Source organism: Tursiops truncatus, chromosome 2, assembly GCF_011762595.2.
Source record: "Tursiops truncatus isolate mTurTru1 chromosome 2, mTurTru1.mat.Y, whole genome shotgun sequence".
Classification (NCBI taxonomy): Eukaryota; Metazoa; Chordata; class Mammalia; order Artiodactyla; family Delphinidae; genus Tursiops; species Tursiops truncatus.
In genome coordinates this window covers 172,578,288-172,603,627 of record NC_047035.1, presented here as the reverse complement: position 1 = coordinate 172,603,627, position 25,340 = coordinate 172,578,288, and the positions used below count along the sequence as shown (strand labels likewise).

Genomic DNA, 25,340 nt, shown 5'->3' with positions numbered 1-25,340 from the left:
CTAGCGGTTTTTCTTTGACAGAGTACATCATGCTTAGAACTTATTTCAAAAAAGAAATGTCAAAGACAGCTGATGTTCATTTCTGAAACCGAAAAGCCTTATTGACCTGTCCAAATCCCAATCACTTAACAGCCGTTGAATTAAAACTGGTGCTGATACTATGGAAAACAGTATGGAGGTTCCTCAAAAAGCTAAAAATGGAGTTGCCATATGACCCTGCAATCCAACTCCTGGGCATATACACAGACAAAACTCTAATTCAAAAAGAGACATGCGCCTCTATGTACATAGCAGCACTACTCACAATAGCCAAGACATGGAAACAACCTAAATGCCCATCAACAGATGCATGGCTAAAGATGTGGTACATGTACACAATGGAATACTACTCAGCCATAAAAAAGAATGAAACCATGCCATTTGCAGCAACATGGATGGACCTAGAGATGATCATACTAAGTGAAGTGAGTCAGAAAGATAAAGACAAATACATATGATATCACTTACATGTGGAATCTAAAATATGACACATGAACTTTTCTAGGAAACGGACTCACAGAACAGACTTGCAGTTGCCAAGGGGGAGGGGGTGGGGGAGGGATGGACTGGGAGTTTGGGATTAGCAGAGGCAAAGTAGTGTATGTAGGATGGATCAACAACAAGGTCCTCCCGTTATAGCACAGGGAACCGTATTCAATATCCTGTGATAAACCGTAATGGAAAAGAATATAAAAAATGTACATGTATGTATAACTCAGTCACTTTGCTGTACAGCAGAAATTAACACAACATTGTTAAATCAACTGTACTTCAATTAAAAAAAAACTCAGAGCTCAGAAACAATCATGTTTTCTGGAAGATGAGAAAGAAGGGAAGTGCGTTCGTTTGGAAAGACATTTCTATAATTGAACAATACTGTAAAAACAGAGGCGGTTGTTACACTTCGTAGCTAGCGTTGGACGACATCCAAGCGGTCAGTCGAGAATTAATAAGACTTGCGATGGCTCTGGTATCAGTGATGTAATGGTAATTCCAACGCCATTTCATAATCACTAAGCACAGAATTCTAGTTTTGGCAAGTTCCTTACTTATCCTGAAAAACGAAATCTGTAAAGCCCTCTCTAAGCTTCTTTTCCTTTCCGCAGGCCCAGGGAGGTCTGCCTCTGGGCACCCAGTCCCAAGCACCAAAATGGCTTCCTCACTTCATAGAGTGTGTGATCCTTGGGTAACAGGCTTCATTTCTTGGAGCTCCCTAAGTGTTCTTCTTTGGAAAATGGAAATGAGGGACTAAGTGAATCAACATGCAAAGCATTTATTGTGGTGCCTGGCCCACAGTAAATACTTAACAAATGTCAAGTATTGCTTTGTGCCTACCTCTGTTAACATTTATTGCATTGTATTTTGATGATATGATTGAAAACTTTTCCGACAGGCAGTGAACTGACAGAAAACTGGCAACAGTACATAATTACTTCCATTCCTTCCGTCAGTACAGTACTTGGTACACGCTTGGCACTCAAAAACTGTGTTGAAGGAATGAATTAAAAAGGCAAAGAAAAAATATAATCATTTAATATATATATAATGTAACATATTTTTGCCTTTTTAATTGACTATATATGTATTAGGTAGAAGCTGTTGTAGAAAAAAATTCATTAAATCTTCAAAAACATGAATAATGAATTTGACTGCCAAAATATATTTAGATGAAGAACTCCCTTTGGGTAGAAATATTGCTATAGCTGGGCCATTGGAGCAATCTTGTGGAATAAAAAGTGCTAATTTATTAAGACAGACATAGCTACGCTGGTAATGGATAGGTCAACGAGGAGGGAAGAAATGAGATTCAAAAGATCAACAGTCCCGTAAATTCCACATCGCATCGATCTGCAAGGCTAGTTTTAGAGTCTATCATCCGCCCTTCATTCTCCATCAATTATTTTTTTCTCTTCCTCAGAGAAAGCAGAGATGTAATTAGCATCACGACACGGCGCAATGGACTAAATCCTGGACTGGTAGTCGGGACACCCAGGGTCTAGCCTTAGCTTTATTCGTTAGTAGGTGCCTCACCCACACCACACAGGTCCCTTCACTTCCTATGGCTCTCAGATCCTTCACTGAACAGTGATGGGCTTGAACAAGATCGGTAGTTCTCAGACTCTGGCATATGGTAGAATCACCAGGCAGCCTTGTTAAACCAGAGATTGTAGGGTCCCACCTCCACAGTTCCTGATTTTATACGTTTGGATGGGGCCTGAGAATGTTCAGTCTTCACTAATGCCCCCATGATAATGATGCTGTTGATTTGGAGACCACACCTGAGGACCAAATAAGGGGTGCTCTCTCTGGTGTGTCATCCCCGTTCCACAGTCCCTGGTGCTACCAACATAAGTGATGAACTTTCCTTTAATCGATGCTTCTGTTGAGATAACTGTAGGTTCGCAAGCAGTTGTAAGAAATAACAGAGAACACTGTGCCCTTTACCCAGTTATCCTCAATGGGAACATCTTGCAAAACTGTAGTGCGATATCACAACCAGGACATTAATATTAATACAATCCACCCATCTTATTCAGATTTCCCCAGTTTTATGTACTCATCTGTGTGTGTGTGTGTGTACTGAGCTCTAGGCAGTTTTATCATGTGTAGGTTCCTATATCCATCACCACAGTTTAGAGACAGAACAGTTCCATCAGGACAAGGTGAAAGAGACAGACTTTTAACAAATTATCTCTGCTGACTCCTCAATTGCACTGAAAACATTTACCAAGCTGTAAACATTATCATCTTACCACCTAGTTGCTAATATACAAAGTAAATGCCTTCCCCTGCTCCCTGTGTGTTATCTGTCAGTTACAGCTGTTGCCGCGTGCACGGCTAACTCTAGCTTCACTTCCTTTACTGTCAGTTACAGCTGTTGCCACGTGCATGGCTAAATCTAGCTTCACTTCCTTTACTCTCATTTGCTGATATTTTCCCACTTTCGGTACATAGTTTTTGCTATCGTGTGACACAAGTAGATCCCACAACTGCACAGTTGTGTACAAACGGGTGCAAAGATGTAGCATAGTTTCCTAAACTGATTTGTCCCTGGAAAATTGCTTGGAGTAAAACCAAGCCACAGTTTGCAGACAGTATAAAGTTGGGCAGATTAAAGAAACTCTGAGGTGAATTATTTCATAAAGCAATAAGTATCTGAGTTTATTAGTTTTAAAAGTTTGGATTTGGAATTGGCAAATAACTGTATTACCAGGCCCTTTACTATTTTAATTTAAATAATATTTTTGCTTCTAAGACTATAATGTAATTTATGTGCATAGCTAATGTAGATATTTTAAATTATGATGCTTGACCAATATTGCAACTGAGAAAAAAGGTGAGAAGTTTTATGAGCCCATATAAAGACATCCATACAGGCAAGGAAGTCCTGTACCACTCCGAAAACCTGAGTATGTACTTAAAGCTACAAAATTTTCAGGTTTTTTTTCCTTCATGTCACACAGTGGTACATTAGCATAATCAACTCCAAATGCAACATACTATACTTCTGTTTATGCAATGAAAGTTTTCTAAAATCTCATGTATAAAGCAAATTTTTACCTATCAAATTATATCTTCAATATACAGGATCTTTCATCCTTTCATAAAAGAAATAATTGCTATAATTGATCTTGTCTATTAAATTTGAGGTCAATTTTCTCAAATTTAATTTTTTACTAAATGTATACAAGAAAACAATGCTTTTGAAGTAAGCTCCCTGGGACTTCCCTGGTGGTCCAGTAAGACTCTGTGCTCCCAGTGCAGGGGGCCTGGGTTCCATCCTTGGTCGGGGAACTAGATCCCGCGTGCCGCAACTCAGAGGTCACGTGCCACAACTCAGAGCTCGCATGCTGCTACTAAGAAGTGCACATGCTGCAACTAAGACCCTGCGTGCTGCAACTAAGACCTGGGGCAGCCAAAACAAGTAAATATTAAAACAAAAAATAAAGTCCCCCAGTTTGCCCCTACCTGCCCTTGGGTTGAAAGACCTTCCAGGATAATAAGTAATGCTTGAAAGAATAAGTTCTTAGCAGTCGTTTCTGCCCCCAAACTCAGTGTCTGGTTTACCTTTCCTCCAGCATACACCTTCCAGCAGTTCACAAACACTGGAAAATAATTTGACTTAGATCTTTGAAATGCTAATACTCTTTAAAAATAAAGCAACATTGCAGAGAACTTATCGTGCAGACTGAGAAAAACATGCTACATAGAAACTGGTTTAAAGGGTAAGAAAAACTGACTTCAATAAAAGCAAAGATTGGAGTGTTGATACTTTAATACAGACAGTTTATCCTCTTACGGGGCAATATAGCAGCAATAGTTCTCTCCGCCCCCCAACTTTAATATATCCTTAATGTCAGCACAACTACAGCTTAAAAGAATACCACGATAACTTGTTTTCCCTGGAGAAAATACAGATTTGTGATGTACAACAAACACTGAATGCAAAGCCATTTTCCAAGTCTGCATAAACACAGAGGACAGAAAATCAAGGTGTGGCGCGTTTGGGGAGAGGTTCAGTGTCAAGGTGTGACTACCCACTTAGCCCATATATTCTTACTAAGCACCTACTTCGCGCCAGTCAGTGTGGGGTGTACCCGGGAAGCAGTAATGAGCCAAAAGAGACCCAATCTCTGAGCTCACAGGGCTTATCTTCGAGTGGGGGAGACAGGCATCAGTGATGCACTCACGCAGTGAGGGTAACATGGCGGCCCTTCCCGTGATTCAAAGGGGGAGTCAGGTGAGGAGGGAACGGCAGGTGCAAAGGCTCCGCGGCAGACAAAGGACTGAGTGAAAGGCAATGTTATGGACTGAATTGTGTGTCTCCCCCCACCACCAAATTTCCTGTGTTGAAGTCCCAACCCCCAGTACCTCAGAATGGAACCCTATTTGGTGATAGAGCCTTTCAAGAGGTAAAGTTAAATGTGGTCCTACAGGTGGGCTCGTATCCATGTGACTGTATTTGGCCACAGGGCCTTCAAAGAAAATGAGGCCAGTAGGATAGGGCAGGCTACATCAGTATGACTGGTGTCCTCATAAGACGAGAGAGAGAGAGAGAGAGAGACAGAGAGAGAGAGAGAGAGAGAGAGAGAGACACCAGGGAGGTGCAGACAGGAGAGGTCATGTGAAGACACAGCGAGAGGGTGGCCGTCGGCAAGCCAAGGAGAGAGGCCTCAGGAGAAACAGACCTGCTGACCCCTTGATCTTGAACTTCCAGCCTCTAGAAATGTGAGAAATAAGTTTGTTTCCGCCTCCTGGTCTGTATGATTTTGTTACTGCAGCCGTGGAAGGCGAGTGCAGACGGCATGCGTGAAGTGGAAGGAGTGAGGCAGAGCAGTGTGAGGTGAGGCTAAGAGCTGTGGACACCCGGGGTCCAGGTCCAGATCGAGGAGTTCTGCTGTCGTCCAAGAACAATGCAGAGACATTTACAGTTTGAAGCGGGGATGTGTCCGGAACAGATCTGCTCTTTGAAAAGATTTCTTCGGCTGTGGCATGAAGAACTAAGGGATCCGGGTCAAAATAGGTGTGAAGTACTCACGGTGCCTCGGGGCCCTTGGAATGGAGCAGTGGTGTAAACACTGCATGTGATGAGACAGATGGGACAGAAATTCAGGAGGTGAAACTGACAAGACCTGGAGATGTGCTGGGGAAGGAAGTGCGGGTGCTCACGTATCAAGAGGGCCACAGAGTCTCCTGGTTCTCCAAACGGAGATGAGTATCCTGACTGTTAGGACTCAGATAAGAAACCCTGGGAAATTATCAGAATACAGGAAAGCTGATAAATTCTCTTTAGCATGTGCTAAGTTTGAGGAATACACAAGGCAACCCCGTCAAGTAGGATGTGTAACTCTGGAGTGGAAAGGCACTGTCCAGCTTGGGGTACAAACTGTGAGCTGTCTGCATATAGGAAGTAACTGGAGCGATCGGTATGAATAGTTTTGCTGAGAGAGAGGGACCAGAGAGAGGACCCGAGAGGGACAGTTAAGAACCCCTCACAGTCTAAAGAAGATGTGGTCTGTATGTATATATACATATGACTCCGCCATTAAAAAGAACGCAATAACGCCATCTGCAGCAACATGGATGGACCTAGGGATCATCACAGTGAGTGAAGTCAGTCCAAAAGAGAAAGACAGAGACCATACGATATCACTTCTATGGGAATCTAACGTACGACGCAAATGAACTTATCTACGAAACAGAAACAGACTCACAGCCATAGAGAACAGACTGTGGTTACTGAGGGGGAGGGGGGTGGGGGAGGGAAGGAACGGGAGTGTGGGATGAGCAGCTGCAAACTAACTGGTATATATGGGATGGATAAACAACAAGGTCCTACTGTGTAGCACAGGGAACTATATTCAATATCCTGTGAAAAAATATAATGGAAATAATGAGTCACTTTCTGAACAGCAAAATTAACACTGTAAATCAACTCCACGTCAATAAAATTAAAAAAAAAAAGAACTCACATTCAAAAGCCACAGAGCATAAGCCTGCAAAAAAAGGAAAGGCAGGAGGGCCAGAATCGGTGCTGTTGAGGAATCCAAGGGGAGGGGTGCTTCGAGGAGAGGGGGACAGATGTCCTCCAAATGTCACTGCAACGTCACGTAAAACAGACTGCAGTATGTCCACTGGACTAGTGACAGGGAGGTTACTGGTAACTTCTTTATAAACAAATTTGGAGCCAGCTGGAGAGTGAATAATAGTGACTGAAATGGGGACACTAAGTTTGGAAAACTTAGATTTTGGGGGGCTGTGTTCAGCCGGGTGGTGGGGACAGAGAGAGAGGTCGAGGCCACTGAAGGGACTCTGTGGGTCAGGGCAGGGTATTTTATGGCATTTAAAATTTTAAATGGAATTAAATTAATTATGGGAAAAAAATCCATAATTTAGGAAAAACCCCAGATGATAGCACCAAAACACTGAGAAGCTGGCAGGGGATAGGGAAAAGTGAATCTTCTTCTCCAACTGCTTTTCTTACAATGCTCATTTCTCACAATTCTATAGAAGCAGCTTTAAGTATGTTTTGATGTTAATTTTAAAATTAATGTGCAGTGGGGAACTCTCTGGCTGTCCAGTGGTTAGGTGCCTGCGTTCTCACTGCCAAGGGCCCGGGTTCAGTCCCTGGTGGGGGAACTAAGATCCCACAAGCCACACAGCATGACCCCCCAAAAAAAAATGTGCAGTGAAATTGACTTTTTGAGGGGTATCCAGCTATATGGATTTTCGCACGAGTAAACATTTGTGTAACCTCCAATTCCATCGCTCCCCAAACTGCTATTCCTTTGTGCTCACACCCTCCCCCCCAGGTAACCACAGCTGTTTGTCACTAGAGTTTTGGCTTTTCTAGGACATCATATACATGGAACCATACCGTATTTGACCTTTCCAGACTGGCATCCCACCTCGGGACCTTTGCACCTATCGCGCCCTCTGCCCAGAACTTCTCTCTTTTCTCAGGTAGCTGCAAGGGTAAAGAATTCACAACACAAAAGATTCTGCTAAAATGGTACCTTCTCGGGGAGCCCTCGCCTGACTCCCCATATAAGGTCACACTCTCCTCCTCAGCTGACTCTACCTGCTGCTTCTACCAGGAATCACCAACCACTGACTGACTAGCTCTAACTGTTATTTGTCTACAGCTACTTCTATTAGCTTCTGTCCACACCTCCTCTGTGGAACGAGAGCTGTATGAGCGTGAGGATGTGCTGTCCTTCACATCTGTGTCCCCGGCACTTACAGTGATGCCCAGCACATGGGTGGTTCTCAAGTGTTCATCAGTGGATGAATACATGCCTAAAATCTAGTCATGGTTCCGTCGAGCCTTAAGGATGAGCCCCAAATTCCTTAACATCCGCCCCCGTCTCCGCCCTTTATCTCTCTGGTGTCATCTCCCACCTCTCTCTTTTTTAAACCATACACTCCATCAAAGTAAAGCATGTATGTTTTCTAGAAGCCTCTGTGGCTCTTGAAATCCCTATCATACCCTTCACTCTTTCGCCCTTTTTCCTTGGCTAAACCCTATCCCGTTTTAGATCTCAGCTCGGGCTTCGCTCCTTGGAGAAGCTGTTCTTGGTGGATACGCCTCCCTGCAGCCTTAGGTCTTCACCAAGCAGTGCAGTGCATGAACAGCTTTCTCAATCACCCTCCATTTCAATGAGCTGACAACTTATTGGCCTCATTGCTACAAGCTCCTTCATCTTTTTTGTTCCCTGACTTTGACAGTCACTGTCCAGTGTATGCTCACTCTATGGAGTGCAAGAGTCTTGAACAGTAATATATAGTTGGTAGTTTCACAAAAGCCTTGGCAACCGACACGAAACTGTGACGCCATTGATTCAAACGATGAGTCTAAACAAATTACCTGACTTCGTTCATCAGTTGAAACAATGGAACGAGCATTTTGTAACGATTACTGTGAGCATCAAAAATGTATACAAAGAGTTTTAAGGGTCACAGACGATAAGGACAGGAGATCACCCTAAACAAAATGTAGGATTCCATCCCCCAAATATGTTTCTAAAGCTTGATGACTGAAGTTTAGTTAATGAGGGACTGCTGGGGGAACAAAACTGGGTTCTATAAGGTATTATACTCATCACAGATAAGGGTTATTGTTTTCAACAGTTTCTCTATTTTTTATACAATATACTTCAGAGTTAACTAAAAAGTTTGACGTTAAAAGCCAGTCTCTCAAAGATCAAAGATCTCACACAACCATGAAAAAATTTATAAGAATAGAAACCTAATGCCCAGTAAGTTACATGTGTAACAGCGATTAACCTAAAACTTCAAGCAGGTGCCAAACGGATGAAATAGTTGCCAAAGCTCTTTCACTTGATCAAATCAGTGCGCGATAACGCACAGCGTTCAAACGCAACCCTGTAGACACGTTAACTGAAATCTCCAAATTGTTTTTACAAATGAAACAAAAATATGGCTATCAATATTATACAATTATAATTCTTGATATAATTCAAGTATTAAGGGATTTGGGATCATAGCCATTATTTATGGAAGTCATACTATGTTTAATCCTTCTAATAATCCTACAGTTAGTTACTACTCTCTCTCTTTTGCTGTTTAGATGAAGAAATGACACCGTATACAAGCCCCATGTGCCTGTCCTTTGAAGTCAAAGGCTTTTGCTTCAGTCTCCAGGCCTCCCTTGAGTCTCTAAAGGCTGGCTCAGGAGTTAATCATTAGGAATGTCAAGATGTAAAAACAAAGGACAGCTGTTAGGCTGGAAAACTGGTAACAATTTAGACTATAAATCCACCACAGAGTCATCAAACTCCCAGTTCCCTGAAAAATAGAGATAAAGGCCTGACACACATCCCTTAGTTGTTTTTAAGGAAGCAGACCCCCTCCGGATGAAAACTGCTGACAGCAAGAACGAGAAGGCTGAAACCAGAAGGTTGATGGTGCTTGAAGCTTGATGCCAACCAATCCAAGAATTGTGCATGAGCCAATCACACACCCTAGGGCCCCCTCCCTCACACTGCCTTTAAAGCCCCCTCCCTGGAAGCCATTGGGGAGCTCGGATCTTTTGAGCATGAGCTGCCCGTTCTCCTTGTTTGGCATCCTGCAATAAATGCGGTACTTTCCTTCACCTCAACCTGGCGTCAGTAGACTGGCTTCACTGCATGCAGGCGAGGGGACCCAAGTTTGGTTCGGTACCAGAAACTGGGCCTTAAAGAGGCTGATGACATTGCTTGTGGTAACAATGATGCAAAGCCAGGAGTTTTTAGAGTCTGCAGACACCAGGGCTCATGTTCGTGAAAACACAGCCAAAACACTCATGCTGACAGCCTGTGGAATTTTTAACTCAAAACTTTCAAAACAAATCCTTCCATACCATGAAATCACTAAGACGGCAGCAGTGGCTACTGGTGACACGTGTCTGTAGTGTCTCTGCGCTATGACACATGGAATTATTATCTAGTTAGACCTGCTCACCAGCAGCCTCAGGAGAGAAGGGTTTAAATGGCTTCAGCTCACTGGCGAAGCACACACTTACCTAAACTTGACCTTGTGTTGGATCTCTCTATTATGGCATGTTTACTGGGATTGTTCAAGACAGAGCGTTTGGCCAGCGAGATGTCAGCGGTGACCCTTGTGATGGAAATCCTGTTGGGGAAAAAGCAACAGAGGACTCTGAGGTTATTCATTGAATAAAGGGGGACAGAAGTGCATGCCCCAAACTCATCCAAGTATTTTATACACACACACATATACACACATACACACACACACACACACACACACACACACACACACACACACAGTGACCATATTTTCAACCCAAAAAATGCTGGGGCACTTAATCATTCATTTTTTGAAAATCCTGCACCTACCTGACTCAGCATCTGCTGGTTGCTTATGAAGTGCCAGGCGTGCACCCCGCATTACCTCATTACCCAGACCACCTCATTAAATCGCTCCAAAACTTTATCTATTTAACTTTGTTAAAACATTATTTATTTATTTGTTTTTATTTTCGGCTGCCTTGGGTCTTCGTTGCAGTGCGCGGGCTTTCTCTAGTTGCAGCGAGCGGGGGCTACTCTTCGTTGCGGTGCGCGGGCTTCTCATTGTCGTGGCTTCTCTTGTTGCGGAGCATGGGTTCTAGGCATGTGGGCTTCAGGAGTTGTGGCATGCGGGCTCAGTAGTTGTGGCTCGCGGGCTCTAGAGCGCAGGCTCAGTAGTTGTGGTGCACGGGCTTAGTTGCTCCGCGGCATGTGGGATCTTCCCGGGGCAGGGATTGAACCCATGTCTCCTACATTGGCAGGTGGATTCTTAACCACTGCACCACCAGAAGAGCCCTATCATTCCAAAAACTTCAGCAGAGAGGATATCCTCCCACGTTTGCTGATGAAAAAAAAGTGACCCATAGGTAGATTGTTTCTCCATGGCTATATATTTATGAAAAGTGGTGAAGCTGGGATTTGAACCCAGAACTACTGAGAGCCTATATTCTTAGGCCCTGTGCTATAATCCCTCCCACAGTATGGTGCTGTGATAGCCATGAGGAATAAATAAGAACAAGACAAACAAGGTCTTCCTCAGTGCTGAGAGTCTAGTAGCAGATATGGGTCATAAATAAGAAATTAATAAAATGATTACAGGTTAAGATGGCTGTTCTGAAGAGGACACAGGGGGTGCTGTGACAGACAGTCATGAATTGTGGGGGTCATTTTAGACAGGCTCAAAATGAGAGCAACAAAATCTGGGAGCTGGAAAGAGTAGATGACTTAGACTGGAGACTTAGCCGAATAAACAAGCCAGCAGTAGGGAAAGTGCGGAGCAAAAGAGAGGACTCACAAAACCTCTGAAGAAGAAGGTGAAGGGGGGACTAAAAACAAGAGATTTGGTTAGAAGTCTGTTTCACAGTTAGATCCCTCCACCTCCCCTCCACTACATCAAGCCACAAGGTGGCCATCCTTTTCCCGTGTGGTGTGAGACCATAAGTTTAGTCTCTCTAGGCAACAAAACAGAGGGCATCTGACCAGGGGATGCCACACAGAGCAGGGACAGAGAGAAGAAAGGATGCTAAATGTTGAGCCCCTAGCCCTCTTCCTCATCCTAGAATTTTGGTAGCCAAGTTTATATCCTCCAGGTGTCAAGAATGGAAGATTCTTCTCTGGGGAATCTGACCACCAAACAGAAAAGACCCAAAGATCAGGACTTTGGTGGTTTCCTATGAAGATCGTCCAGTGAGGTTGTCCTACAGGGAGACCCAAAGGGGACAAGCTGTACCTATCAGCACAGAATTTCCTTTGATGCCCTGTTCTTAAATTTGAGCACAGCAGTGTTCCTTGGGCATCTTAGGGAAACTTCTAACATGAAAGACCAAAACAAAGAGAAAAAAATCAACTATGACTAACACCTAAAGTTGAAAGCTATGAGATGATCATATCTACAAAACCAGAACAAACTTCTATATAAAGACTCAGACTAAGATAGAGTTTTTGGAAACTAAAAATATAACAGTAGAAATAAAAATTCAAAAGAGGGGCTTAGAAGACAAAGTTAAGGAAATCTGCTAAAGAGTAAAACAGAAAAGACAAACTGATGGAAAATCAGAGAAGAAAGGCATAAAAACTAGAGAATTACCCAGGAGGTTTAACTTCCAAATAACAAGAGTTACTGAAAAGAGACAATAAAGAAAACGCAAGAGAAGTAAAAAAAAAATAAAAAATAAAAAATCTAGAATTAAGAGTTTGATTTTCCAAATGGAAAGGGGGAGTCCAGCACAAAGGATGAAACTTCCGCATCCAGACATATTCTTATAAATTTCATGACGCTGGGGACAAAGAAAAACCTAAAAGCTTCCAGAGGAAAAGGCAGGTCCCATACAAAGGTTCAGGAATGGAAATGCTTGTGCTTCTCAACAGCAAGAATAATTAACACAACACTGTAAATCAACGGCAATAAAAAAGTATTAAAACTGAAAACAAAACAAAAAGCACAGCAACAATGGAAGACAGAAAGCAATGGAACAAAAATCCTTGAAAGTTCTGGGGGAAAGTTTTCTAATCAGAATTCCATAACTATTTTAACTATCAATTAAATGGGAAGGTTGATCAAAGGCACTTTAAGACATTCAGGGTCTCAAAAAGTTTGAATGTCCTCTTTCTAAGGAAACTGTTGGAGGATGTTTTTGACAGAAACGATGGGTGTAAGCCTTGAAAGAGATCAAGTGATCTAGGAAAAAGGGGTTCACACCCCAAAAGAAAGGCATCCCAAGGAGAATGAGATGTCTCCGAATGACAAATGTGCACTCAGCACAGAGACACACCATCCAGACCCGAGCAGGACAGAACGTTCCTGGAGAGAAGGTTCAAAAAGGCACAGCTGAGGGACTATCGGATGTGTATGAATATATCGCGAGGAACTTGAGACAACCAGGGGAGAATGTGGGGCTTGACTGGTGCCCACTATATAGAAAATTAAGCACATGTAAAAAGCAAAATTATTAATTGCACAGAAACCACAAAGAAAACACACAAGAAAAAAGTAATGTGAGTATACAACATGGCTCATTGAAATTGTATTTACATGGTCATCATGCATCCAGTATACGGAACCAGCCAAAATTATGCTTTAACTGTTGGGAGACTGGAGGATGAGACGGATGCAGGTGCGTGTATGTGAGAGCGAAAGGAGGAATATGCACGAGAGCGCTAAACAGTCTGCACGGCAGGAAGCCCAGAGATAATGCCTAGCAGTGAAAACTCAAGCAGCAAATGAAGCACACGATTTAGAGGCAAGGAATAAATACCAAGGGATACAGTTAAAAGAGGTAAAACTAGTTGCCCTCTGAGAGCAGGACATTCAGTAAAGTGTGGAAAGGGAATCACTGGCTTTTGCAAAAAAAAAAGAAAAAAAGAAAAAGATCTCTTGATCTATATACTGTAAAATCCATCCTTTACTGTGTACACATCCCTGAATTTGGGCCAATTCATGAAGTCCTGTATCCACCATCACATTCATGACGCAGGACAGTTCCATCGCCTGCCCCACCCCACCCCTGTCAACCACGGAGCTGTTTTCCATCTCTATGGTTTTGCCTTTTCCAGAGCATCACTGTAGCCTTTTGAGCTGAGCCTCTTGCACTTTGCATAACGGATCTGAGATTCGTCCACGATGTTGTGTGTATCAGTAGTTCATTCCTTTTTATCACGGAGCGGGACTCCTATTTATAAAAAGTAAGTCTACTTGATTAAGCGTTTTGTACTTTGATGACAGGATTACTGAACGTGGAAAAAACGATAACCAGAAAAGAGATACTAAACACATCAACTTAAACATATTTAGTTTCCTTATGACTTCCCAAGGCATTCCCAAGTGAAACCAGACTGCTTACGTGGTTCTCTCTGTAGGCTGTGGAAGACAGCCACGGTTCTATTGCAACTCCTTAAGTCATTACTAGAGGTTCCGCCAAAAAAAACAGACCTTGAAAGTCCTAAGGGCCAAATTCTGGGGACAATTCAGTGTAGAGGAGCAGTCCTCAACCCTCACGGTGTATCGAAGTTGCCAGCAAAGATTTTACAGTTACACGAAGTCCCATCCTAGACTCTAGGTTTCGCTTAGTCACAGGTGGGATGTAAGTCTGTGGTGGGTTTTTTGTTTCTAAACCTCTGCAGATGATTCTAATATGCAGCCAGGGTAGATAACCACCGGTTTAGAAGAAGCTGTCTCACGTCTAAGTACATTTCCCACCTGACAAAGTGATGTAATATTTTCTAGGATGACTGATTTCCAGGAAGATTCCTTCACACAAGGTCACGGACCCATCCCTACAGAATTCAGTATGCATTCTGAACGCTTCTGTGTCGAGAGCTGACATGTTCAGAATCACTGGAGAGGACAACCGAATTCATCACTGATGGTGGCTTTCCTTCTTGCCCCCGACTTTCTTGTTAATTTACCTGTCGTGCTACTAGGTGAACAGGAAGATTGCTTTGTTCACGGGATGACACAGTTGTTTAGGGTGGATCCGACTGTAAATGGGCTCCTCTACTGCACATAACAGAAAGGATAATGGTTCATCATCTCTTCTTCGACCTGACACACTTAGTGCTATTTTAACAACCAGGACCATGACCCTGACAACTCTCCAGGGCTTCCACAAACGAACCTAACCGGGTTTCAGATGGAAAAGAATTCCTGTCAAGAATCTTTTCATCCTCAGCCCTTCCTTTCCTATTTTCTCCCTCTTGGGCTTTACATTTTTAAAAAAAAAATAAATTTTGTTTATTTAATAGATAATTCAGGAGTCATTCACTTTTCCCTTCTAGAATTACAGGTCTATTTAGAATTAGACACACCTGATACCTGGGATGAATTTCCACCCTCTGCTGCTGTCTGGTGACCAAAAGCAGACACCGAATGATTCAGTAACTCTGCGTGTCTTGCCTTGAATAAAAGAGTTAAAGTTTTGCACGGCTTTTTGAAATTCTCCCTTATGGACCCTGTTGCTTCCTTTGAGGGTCTTTATTTGGTGATCACAGGTCTAGAGTGTTGAACCCCAGTTTTATGAGATCAGATGAGCCAGGGCAGATCCACCCATAAAGCCATATGGAAATTACTTCTGGCCAGAAACAGAAGACGGATACAACATTGGGATATTGCCTTTGTTTGTTTCTTAAATGAAATCAATCTGGATGGCTGATACTTTAGAACATGGGTCCAAGATACACCCTATGGCTGGAATCTATCTTCCAAGTTCAAAACTTAGGTTGAAATAGAAGTGGTAAGTCAGGACACCCCACCTCACTTCCCCATCTTCGGCATTTAGAAAAGGGCAGTAGGTTAACTCAGGCACGGAAAGCAAAGTGCCTATTCTAGCAGAATTTTCTGGGTCAGCACGCTCGTGTAGACAATTCCAAATGGTGATAAATGACAAAGTCAAGAATAAAGAGGGGGAGGCTCTACATGGGCCCGATTAGAGGTATGCCTTTCATACGTGGCCAGAGCCTGATGGCCTTGGATCAAGCCAAGGACCAAGCTGTGTTTCCTGGCCTGAAATAAATTATATTTCATAAAGTTATGAAAAACCAAAGTATCCAATTAGGAGCCTTTGGGTAGGCAGACTTTGATTCTAAAGTCTTTTATTGAAACATAGATTCTATTTTTTTCTTGAAACATAGATTCTACTTTTTGTTTTCTATCTCTGTCCGTCCTTTGCTTGATGACTAACAATACTTATCCTGCTATAAAAGTTGCCCTCTTTGCCCGCCTCCCCTCCTGACTCCCACTGTGGAACAGCTGGAAGAAGGACTTTGGTTCTTGTCTTCTCTGAAGAAAGAATTCAGCAAAGAGACAGTGTTTATTAGAAGCAAAGTACGTGTGGAAGAGCACACGGGCAAACTGGCCGTGAGCTGTGTGCAACTGGGGTGGCTGAGGTCGCTTATATGGGGGCAGTTTTCTGGGTTGTCTCTGGCCAGTCATCTTGCTTGTGCCCATCTTTGGTCTGTCAGAGGGCAGCGGGCAACCAATTGCAGCTGCTCAGCCTAGGGCCTGTCTATCTCCTACCTCATGACCAGAAGTCAATATAAATCAGAAACACGTGTAGGAGCCTGTGTGGTCAAGGAAGGGAGTATTCAACTGAGAAATCTAAAAGAACAGTGCAACCTATAGATTCCATCTACTGTCCTTGTAACTGTCAGGTTGGAGAAGAAAGGGAATGTGGAGAAGAGAGGCACCCAACTTGTCTCATTAAAAATACAGAAGCATACCCTCGCTCTCTGTGCTCCCAGGTCCCTGCTAAGCTATTCTTAGTTTAAATTTGGAAGTTTCCATGTTAGACTCCAGTCCTATCTTTGGTGCTTCAGAAGTTGGCTTAACCTTTACTATGGTGCCCACTGGTTATTCGATTCAAGGCTTCCTTTCAATAGACCCTAAGTAAACTCCACGAAGCCAAGGCTGTCGTCTGATTTTGCGTCTCACGATGCTTGGCTCATAGAATATGCTCAAGAAGTATCTGCTGAAGGGATGGAGAGGCAAAGGGCTGGATTAAGTCCAAGCTGATTAACACGACACACTAAAGATGGGCCCGGCTTTGTTACCGGTCACCCCCTACCCTAGGGACTTCACCTGAAGACCTCTAGGTGGCGTTCAGGATGCACCTTCATGCCTGCACACACTTTAGACCCTCTACTGGACATGCCCTTCTCCTCCTAACTCACTGGTAAAATCTTAGGTACCATTTAAAAACCCTTCCTGGATGCTGACATCCCTAAGTCAGTGTCTTTTCATCCACTTGATGTTTTACTGCTCAAGGTCTCAGTGTATGGTTTACACATGAGCTCCTCACAGGCAGACACGGTGAATGGCTTCCACATCTCTGCATCCCTCCAGCAGACGTGTTTTCAACACCCATCCATTCGTTGTTCACGCTGAGGACTGTTCTAGGCCTTGAGAACTGACCACCGTTCACAAAACAGACTAAAACCCTTGCCCTCGTGGAGCTTATATTCTAATTGTGGGAGAATGACAACAAAGGAAATGAATAAATAAAACTCATGAAACAGTTACGGGGAAAAAGTCAGGGAAGGAAGAGAGAACGTGTGCTTGTGTGTGTGTGCGCGCACATACACCAAGGAGAATATCTGAGGGAAAGTTCCTAGCACAGGGGCTGCAAGTGCAAAGGCCCCGAGGCGGGCATGCATCTACTGTCTGGAACACTCATAGGACAGCAAGGAAGTGAGAGGCAGGAAGAGCATGAGCAAAGGGAAGTGGAGTACGACATACAGTCAAAGAGAAGGAGCGGGTGGGATGTGGATGGTCAGACCACACAGGGCCGTGTAGGCCACCGGAAGGACTTTGATTTTCACTGAGGGAAAGAGAAGCCACCTGACGGATCCGAACAAGGGAGTGACGAGATCCAGCTCACAGTGTGACAGGGTCGTGAATTGAGAGCAGACTTGAAGGAAGCAAAGCTCGGAGCAAGGATACAAGTTAGGAGGCTGTTTACTGCACTAATCTCGGGAGGAGACGATGGTGTCTCAGATCAAATGGATAGCAGAGGATGCATGAGAAGTGGGGAGATTCTTGATATATTCTGAAGAGACAGACAACAGCATTTGCATGTGGAACGTAAGGGGAAAAGAACAGTCAAGGACGAGTCCATGTTCCAGGGCGGAAGGTCTTGGGACTGAGAGACGAAGAGGTATGGATGGAAAGGTGGAAGACGGAAAGGGGCAGGTCAGGGATGGGGGGAGTTGGGAGGTCAAACTTGAGAAGTCCATGAGACACCTCAGTGTCAGACACCTCAGTGATGATGTTGCACAGACAGTAGGACATATGGGTCTGGGATTCAGAGGAGAGACCAGCAAAGAAATGCTATTTAAAAGCCCGACATCGAATGGAATCACCAAAGGAGGGAGTGTGGATAGAGGAGAGAAGACAGAGGACAGCCCTGGGCTCTCCAAGATGTCAAGCTGATGAGGAAGAGCCAGCCAAGGAGACGACGGAGCTGCTAGTCAGATAGAAGAAACCCAGAAAAGCATGGCTCTAGAAACCAAGCAGATGAAGTATTTAAAAGAGGATGGAGCAGTCCGCCATGTTGATTAGGAGGAGGGCTGAGGATCCCCTCCTGGATTTATCAACGTGAAGGTCACTGGTGATCTGACGTGACTAGTTTGGGGTAAGTGATGGGGAGGTAACTGGAGTAGGTTCAAAAGACTCAGGAGAGAGCAAGTACACACAACTTGTTCAAGGAGAGTTGCTATAAAGAAAAGAAGGAAAACGGGACAGCTAGAGGGGCATATGAGGTCAAATTTTGCCAAAGGGGTAACAACTCCATTTTTATGTGCTGATGGTGTTTCCATTAGAAGGAGAAATACTGCCGAGGAGAGAGGGAAGGGCTGTGATAGCTGTGTTGGTGTGGGGATGGGGAACTGGGACCTAGCACCCAGGTAGGGGTCATTGCTCACCGTAACAGGAGAAAAGGCGGAGCATTCAGGCAAATACACAAGGGGGGATAGGTGTGTGGTGGGATCGCTTGGACCGTCTCCTCTGTTTGCCTCTGTTTTCTCAATGAAATAGGAAGCAAATTCCCGGGAGAGCTCGAGAGGAGAAGGGTTTGATGAGAGAGGAAGTGGTATGAAAGCCTTTTAGAAGAGTAGAGAAGTGCATGGAAGAGGCATACAGGGTATGATTTCTGGGCAGCGTTGAGGGCCAGCTGATCATGAATTTAGGGTGAGATTCGTCAGCAGGGGTTTGGCCAAGTTCAGCTTACGGATGCAGGTGTAAGAACAGAGAGCTGAGGAGGTGCCAAGCAAATACGACAAATATTGACTGAAGCCGATCGAACTGAACGGAACTTTCTTCCTGTCACCACAGAGACTTCAGAGGTGAGTTTCCTCTTGGGATCACATGCCTGTCCCACCCAGGTTTCATCATCTTCACAACAAAAATCCACAAAACCCAGAATTCTGAAATACTCACCGCCCTTCGAATCTGTGTTTTAAAAAATCGAACAATGCCTTTTGCATCATATCTGTGACCTGCAATTGAGTAAGCAATAAGAGACAATAAAATATTACTAATTATGACAAAACAATTTTACTACCCTTAAGAATGTCTGAAAACCTGGGCTTTCCATTGGGAAAAAGTAGCATGTGAGGTCGCCCCTGTTTTCCGTCGCTGAGCTCTGATACAGTAACAATCAAAAAGACAAAGTTCCCCAGACTAACTCTGGGAGTGACAATTAATGACATCGCAAGGGGTTTCAGTCACTCTCCAGTTGATACTCTCTCTCCAGACTGAGTCAACTGTAGCTCACAAGGCGACAGCCAAGAAAACAAAATAGAACAGGACAGGTAGCAACGTACACTGTGGCTTGAGAACAACATGCTTTACTGCCGCAGCTCTTTTCTAAGTTCAAGAGTCAGGAGAGGGAGGTGGGGTCGCAAAGCAGTTCGGCATGCAAGGTCCAGGGTACTCCCGAGGGCAGCTACCTACCTCGTACCCCTTCAGAGAGGGGCCCACCAGGACCACAGGTCGCATAGAAGGGACCACGTCATAAGGAGGGGTGTGCTCTGTCTGCAGAGAGAGAGGAGATGCCTTCAGACGGTTAAAAGGCAGAAGGAACTCAAATCTTTTATGTATAAACTGTTCTGTCTCAACTCTGCTATACGAGGCACTACCTTTCCAGACACTTCCTTTTTTTTTTTTTTTTTCACTTGCCTCTTTTTCTAAATAAACCCAATCCAAGACCGGGTGGGTTTATTTCCTTCACGTTTCGAAGTGACTGAGCTCTCTACAGTTTTCTGGCTCTCCTTAAAAAATGCTCCTCACGTTCCTAAAGCAGGAGGGGCCGCTTTTGAACAGAAGCTAGTTGGTAGGACAGAAACATGCCTCATGCAGGAGAGGTGCTCTTAGGCTTGACTAGAGGTTAATATTGCTTTTCAGGTGGCATTGGAGTTTTCTCAAGAGTCGCGTGATCAGACCTCACGTGGTTAATTACAAGGACAAGAATTTGGGTCTTAGATGTTGGTCTTACCTGGATAAAACCTCATTTCAAAACATTACCAAATACTTGACAGTTTCTGTTTTGCTGTGAGAGTTTAGATGAGCCTGCATGCTTGTTCCAGTAGAGGGAATCACGATCACTATTCACAGCTGAGGGACTCACATTTTTAGATTTTTGGTTTCTATCCCTTGGAACTTAAACACTCAAAATGTAAGGTTTACGTGCCTTGGAGGGAAGGTGGTTTCTGTGTGTGAGATAATATATCCAAGCAGGCCTCCGTGGCCTCAAAAGGTTCATTGTCATCTTGCACATCTCACATGCTTCTTAAGAACTGTTTAGGAGGTGTTTCTGTTACATAACTAATTCATGCCCTCCCACAATAATTTATTTCTTTTTTAGAAGAGCAGGGGGAGGACCTAATTTTGTAGCAATTTCTAAAACTTGCAACAATTTTCAGCTCTCCTGCTTCCAATAAAATAACGAAAATAAAGCTTTTTCCAAAAATTAGATAACTCATTTGTTTGATAATCTTAAAATCCCCTATTTTAATAGCAGAAAATGTTAAAGTGACCCCAAAAATGACTTTTTTTTTTTTTTTTTTAATGTAGAAGAAAGAGCTATGGCCTGAGACACTGGGATAAACAAATCATGGTGACAGGAATCTTCCTGCATTGAGGAGTGTCTGAAAAAATATATATTTTAAGAATCACACAGACCCAAAGAAAAATCTTCTCCAAACTATTTGGAGAATTTGATACAAATCGCAAATGTGAACGTCATTAGTGTACCAGGCTGTCGCATGACAGAACATGTCACTGTTGCTTAAAATGGCCCTTCACGAACTTTCTGACTTTGATCGAATTTAACTCACTGGGGGGAAGGGGGAGGGGATGAAAAAGCATTTCAAATTCAAAAGGTTCCATCTGAGCTTTTGCCAAGAGTCACAGACAATCTAATCCAAGGCGAGAAAATATTACTGTGACTGGGCTGTCGGATTTTACTGCTGAAAACTTCAGTGTTCAAAGTGAATTTTTTTTTCTTTTTTTTTCAAAGTGAATTTTAATAGACACAATCAAGGTGGAAGACATTTTTAAACAGAAGAAAAAAAAAAAAACCAAGACAAACATAATACAGTGACAGCACAAATGCCACGCAAGCACCACTCTACAAGCAACTTAAAACGTGGCAAATCATCTCATCGTTGCATCTCAGGTTGTTTCTTTTGGTTTCTGAACTCTACATCGAAGCTGACCACGTCATCAGTAACATAAGAAGAATGAATACCGGTGCCGAAGGCATCATAAGCATATTCGTGAAATGATTACATTAAATTCATTCATCAAATCCATTCATGAAATTACTGCATTTATACCACCTGAGATCATGTTGAAAGTGTTTAGAAACCAAGTCCTTATAACTATGCCGTCTAAGAATACCTTTTCCACTGTTATAAGTTGCACGCACTTTAGGAACAGCTCCCAAGAAATTTTATTTCAGGTCTTTAAATATGCAGTGGCCCAGTATTGGACGGGTCTTGGGTTCCTTTGATTTGTGACTGCCGACTAGCAAAGTGTTGCCCGTGCTGCTAAGTCAGCCTTTTTATCAGTAGGGTAGCAGAAATGACCTTATTTGATGGAATATTGGTACTCTGTGCTCTACGGACCATGACACCATCCTTTTCATCTATCCTTTCCTGCTAAGTGTAATGTGTTCCAATTATTTAGTGGAAGAACTACGATAAACATTTTTCAAGTTCTGGAATTTAAGAGTCAGCAAACTTCAAAAACCTATCAGCGAACGTGGTTTTCGTTCCTGTCGCTGTTCTGTAAAGCCCAGAGCAGCTGAGCAAGGCTGCGTTTCTAGGTTTCTGCTGCTCTGAACACTGAGTCACCTGGCTGCACGTTTTAGCCGTGACAAGAAGACAGGACCAGAGACATGGACCCACTGTCGTGGATGGACATCCAGCTGGGGCTTTCGGTGTTCACACAAAAATCCAGGTGTTTTAGTCTGTGCCTGGAGTGGCTAGGTCTTCCATGATGAAAGCAACCATAATTTACTTAAAAAATAAAACGAAACACAGTTCAGCATCGGACACCTCACTGATGACTCAGAGTTCCTCCACAGGGCAGAATCCTCGTGCACAGAGAAGAGCTCAGGGCGTGGACAGTCGAAGGGGGAGTAGATTCTACTCCACCCCTGAGTGTCATGAGAGGTTGTGCCGGACTTGCTGACGTCACAAAGAATAACTCTAAAAGACAGCACAGCACAGCAGGCGGTGGGCAGTGGCGTGTAAAAGAAGGGAAGGAAAGAAGGGGATGGTAGGGGAGGTATCCTTAGAAAATAACGCTTTGGAGCTACAAAATGTGCTGGAGGAAGCAGACTTTGGAATCAGTGGGGCGCAGAAATAGCCTAGTTTCCAGTCAGGGGACGAAAAACATCACTGGGTAGCATCTTGGTCGGCCAGCGGCACAGGCTCTACGCACGCACAGCCACCGTGCCGCCATCCGACGGGGGGATGCTGAGGTCTGAGTAACACTGGGAGAGGGTTTACACATGACAACAGGAGAAACTCAGAGTAAACCGCCAAAACAAGCCTGCAGTTTCCCACCGGTCTTGTTCATCGGCAGATTTTGCTCCTAGTGGATCAGAAGTTTAAATGCTGACTAAATTAAAAATTGAAGAATTGAAAAAAATGTTTTAGTACAAGCTATGTCTCTGGGTATCCTAAACCAGAATATAATGATGGTTTTAATAGGCTTGATTATCAGTTAAATTTCTGCAGAAGAGAGAGAAAGAGACAGAAGCATGCACAGGAGAGGTGCATTCCATGGAGTTGTCAGCGTTTGACGTTCCTTGAATGTTGGAACGAATGCCCTTGGGGGGGTAGATATTATTCCATCAAAAAGGCTAAGTACTGCAATGGTGATTTCACAGGTCACTCACCGAATTTAGTTGGTTGGAAATGCATGGACTCAGTTAGCGGCTTGATAGGTTCTTTTCATAGGACAGAACTGATTGTATCGAATAAAACTGTGGGATTGAATGCTAATGATGCCAGGGGCAGGATAAACACAGCTTATGTCAATGTGAACTTACCGATTTCTGCTTCTGCTTAGCTACAGCAGCATGGAAAAGAAACAAAGAATAACAAAGCATGCATGTTATTGGCTTTATCAAGGACGCAGACAGTCCACAGGACTAGAAATGTGACGTAGTGCAGTTGGGCACGTGGACAGACGCAAGCTTGGAAGTTCATGTTACCTTCTTAAAGAAGGGCATTCTTTTCTCTTTGGAGTGGGGTGACGTTACACTGTTTGCACTGGGTTTAGGGGAGCGGTGGTTTGCTGGAATATCATTGTCTTCTGCATCTAAGCCAGTAGCATCTATGTCTATAGCTATATACAGACAAACAATTCAAAAATCATCAGGTAGACAGGAGAGGAAAAATCGGTTATCAAAAAAATAAAACGAAAAGCAAACAAAACTAACCACAGTCAAAGATCTATCATGAGTGCTCAGCACAGTAAACAAAGTACAATTTCAAGGTAAAGCACATGAAGAATGTAATCAAATCAAACAGAAAGATGCTCTCATAATATCTGTGTGCTTGGACACATCAGTTTCACGCTACATCTCTCGAGTAAGATTTTTCAGAGAAACAAGTTTTTAATTTGTAGTTTTGTTTCAAATATACTATGATATTTTCCAAATCAACTGTCTATGAGTAACAGGACAGAACACCTTCACTTCTTCCCAGAGCTTAAAGCAGCTTTCAGATAACCAGCAACTACATGGGAAACCTTTATCACATTGTGCCTCTGATATCTTATTGCGCTTGGTTTTGTGTGAAAATAAGGGCAGTGTGAAAAGGTTCACCGAAATCACAACAGGCACTTGAGGGAAAGAGAGAATAGAAAATCCTAAACCCAGCAACACAAAGAAGTTATACACAAGGCAAATGATTCTGGAGGGACCAGGATGGACCAGATTAAAATGATTTCAGATGATGTGAGCACCCCCGAGGCAGGCCTGATTGAAGACTAATTGGAAACCCCTGGATCCAATGATGTCCAAATGAAATGAATCTCATACAATGATACAATGATCGGCGCCTCCCGATGATTTGATATAAACTCACTGGATTTACATGAGAGGCAGATGCAGAAGGGCAGGCAGACCCGAGAGAATATGCCACCGACCTCCTCATCTGGAGAATGAGGGGTTTCGATCTGTGGTTCCACATGTTTTCAACTTTATAACTCTCGGGTCCTGAAAACAGAGCCCTGGAGAATTAAGTCTCCAGTGAAAAAAGATCCAGCATCTCACTGTGACGTTTATACTGTGCATCCACGCGCGATCACGCGCGAATTCGATCCTTGGTGGAATCAGAGCTGGAAGGCATTTGAGAAAATCAACTGCAACTCTCTTGCTTTTCAAGATCGAAAAGAAATTCTCAGAGTTGAAGGGACTTGTTTTTGGTGAAAACTTGGAATCTAGCTCTTCTGCCTCTGTGATGCTGTACGACTCTCCGGCCGAGGTCCCGCCACAATCCCGGTACCCTCATCCAATTGCCTAAGCTTCCCAGGTGGGCTCGTGTCCTCAGCGTCAGGATTCAGGAAGATATTACAGAGCTGAGCTCACTAGGAAGTTATTGTGTCCTTTAGGTGAGGTCACGTAGAAGAAGAGAGGAAGAAATCGACTCGCCCCGGGACAGCATCATATCACACATGTAGCTCTCTTAACAAAAACCACAGTACATTCAGACGTAAGGACCAAAATTACTATTGCGAAAGGACGGACGGCTCAGTGTTGCAAAACCTTAGCTTCCATTCCCTGTGAAACATAAGCTGCCCTGGTGCTCCTGACAGCCACCTGGAACCTTTCCAAATGACTGGAGATCATCTGACAGGCATCACGTTATTTTTCAGTGTTGAAGTTATTACAGATATTAGATGATTCACTCAGCCTTTCGAAAACTAGGCTCTCCTGTTGAATTGTTCCTCTGCATTTGATTAGGTCGAATCTCTAGGATGGAGCGAACACCTGACATCGTTAGCACAGCGTTGCAAATGTCAGCTCTTGCTTGCATGAAGATGAGGTAAGAATGCTCTTTCTCCAGTGACAGTCATAACACAATGAGTTAATTTCAGGTATATAGTCAGGCATACCTAGTAGGTATGCCTTTCTCTTTGCCCCATCTATGCCTTTGCATAAGCTAAGAGGTTCCGCACGTGTTGTAGAATGGAAACGTTATGAAATGTGCCTAGTGGTTTGAACTGATGCTGACTTGCATACCACCCGATGATGCTTTTCCCTG

The 25,340-nt window shown here is 43.5% G+C and overlaps 1 protein-coding gene across 1 annotated transcript in view; it reads right to left on the bottom strand.

Annotated features, from left to right (window-relative positions):
* The window catches only part of CACNB2 (calcium voltage-gated channel auxiliary subunit beta 2), a 402,450-nt gene that overhangs the window by 9,550 nt on the left and 367,560 nt on the right, over positions 1-25,340 (bottom strand). The window contains exons 7-10 of the mRNA XM_073801728.1: positions 23,285-23,418; positions 19,513-19,593; positions 18,997-19,055; positions 10,064-10,173 (exon numbers count right to left, since the gene is read on the bottom strand). Coding sequence (XP_073657829.1) covers positions 10,064-10,173; positions 18,997-19,055; positions 19,513-19,593; positions 23,285-23,418 — 384 coding nt within the window. The remainder of the gene's footprint in view (positions 1-10,063; positions 10,174-18,996; positions 19,056-19,512; positions 19,594-23,284; positions 23,419-25,340) is intronic.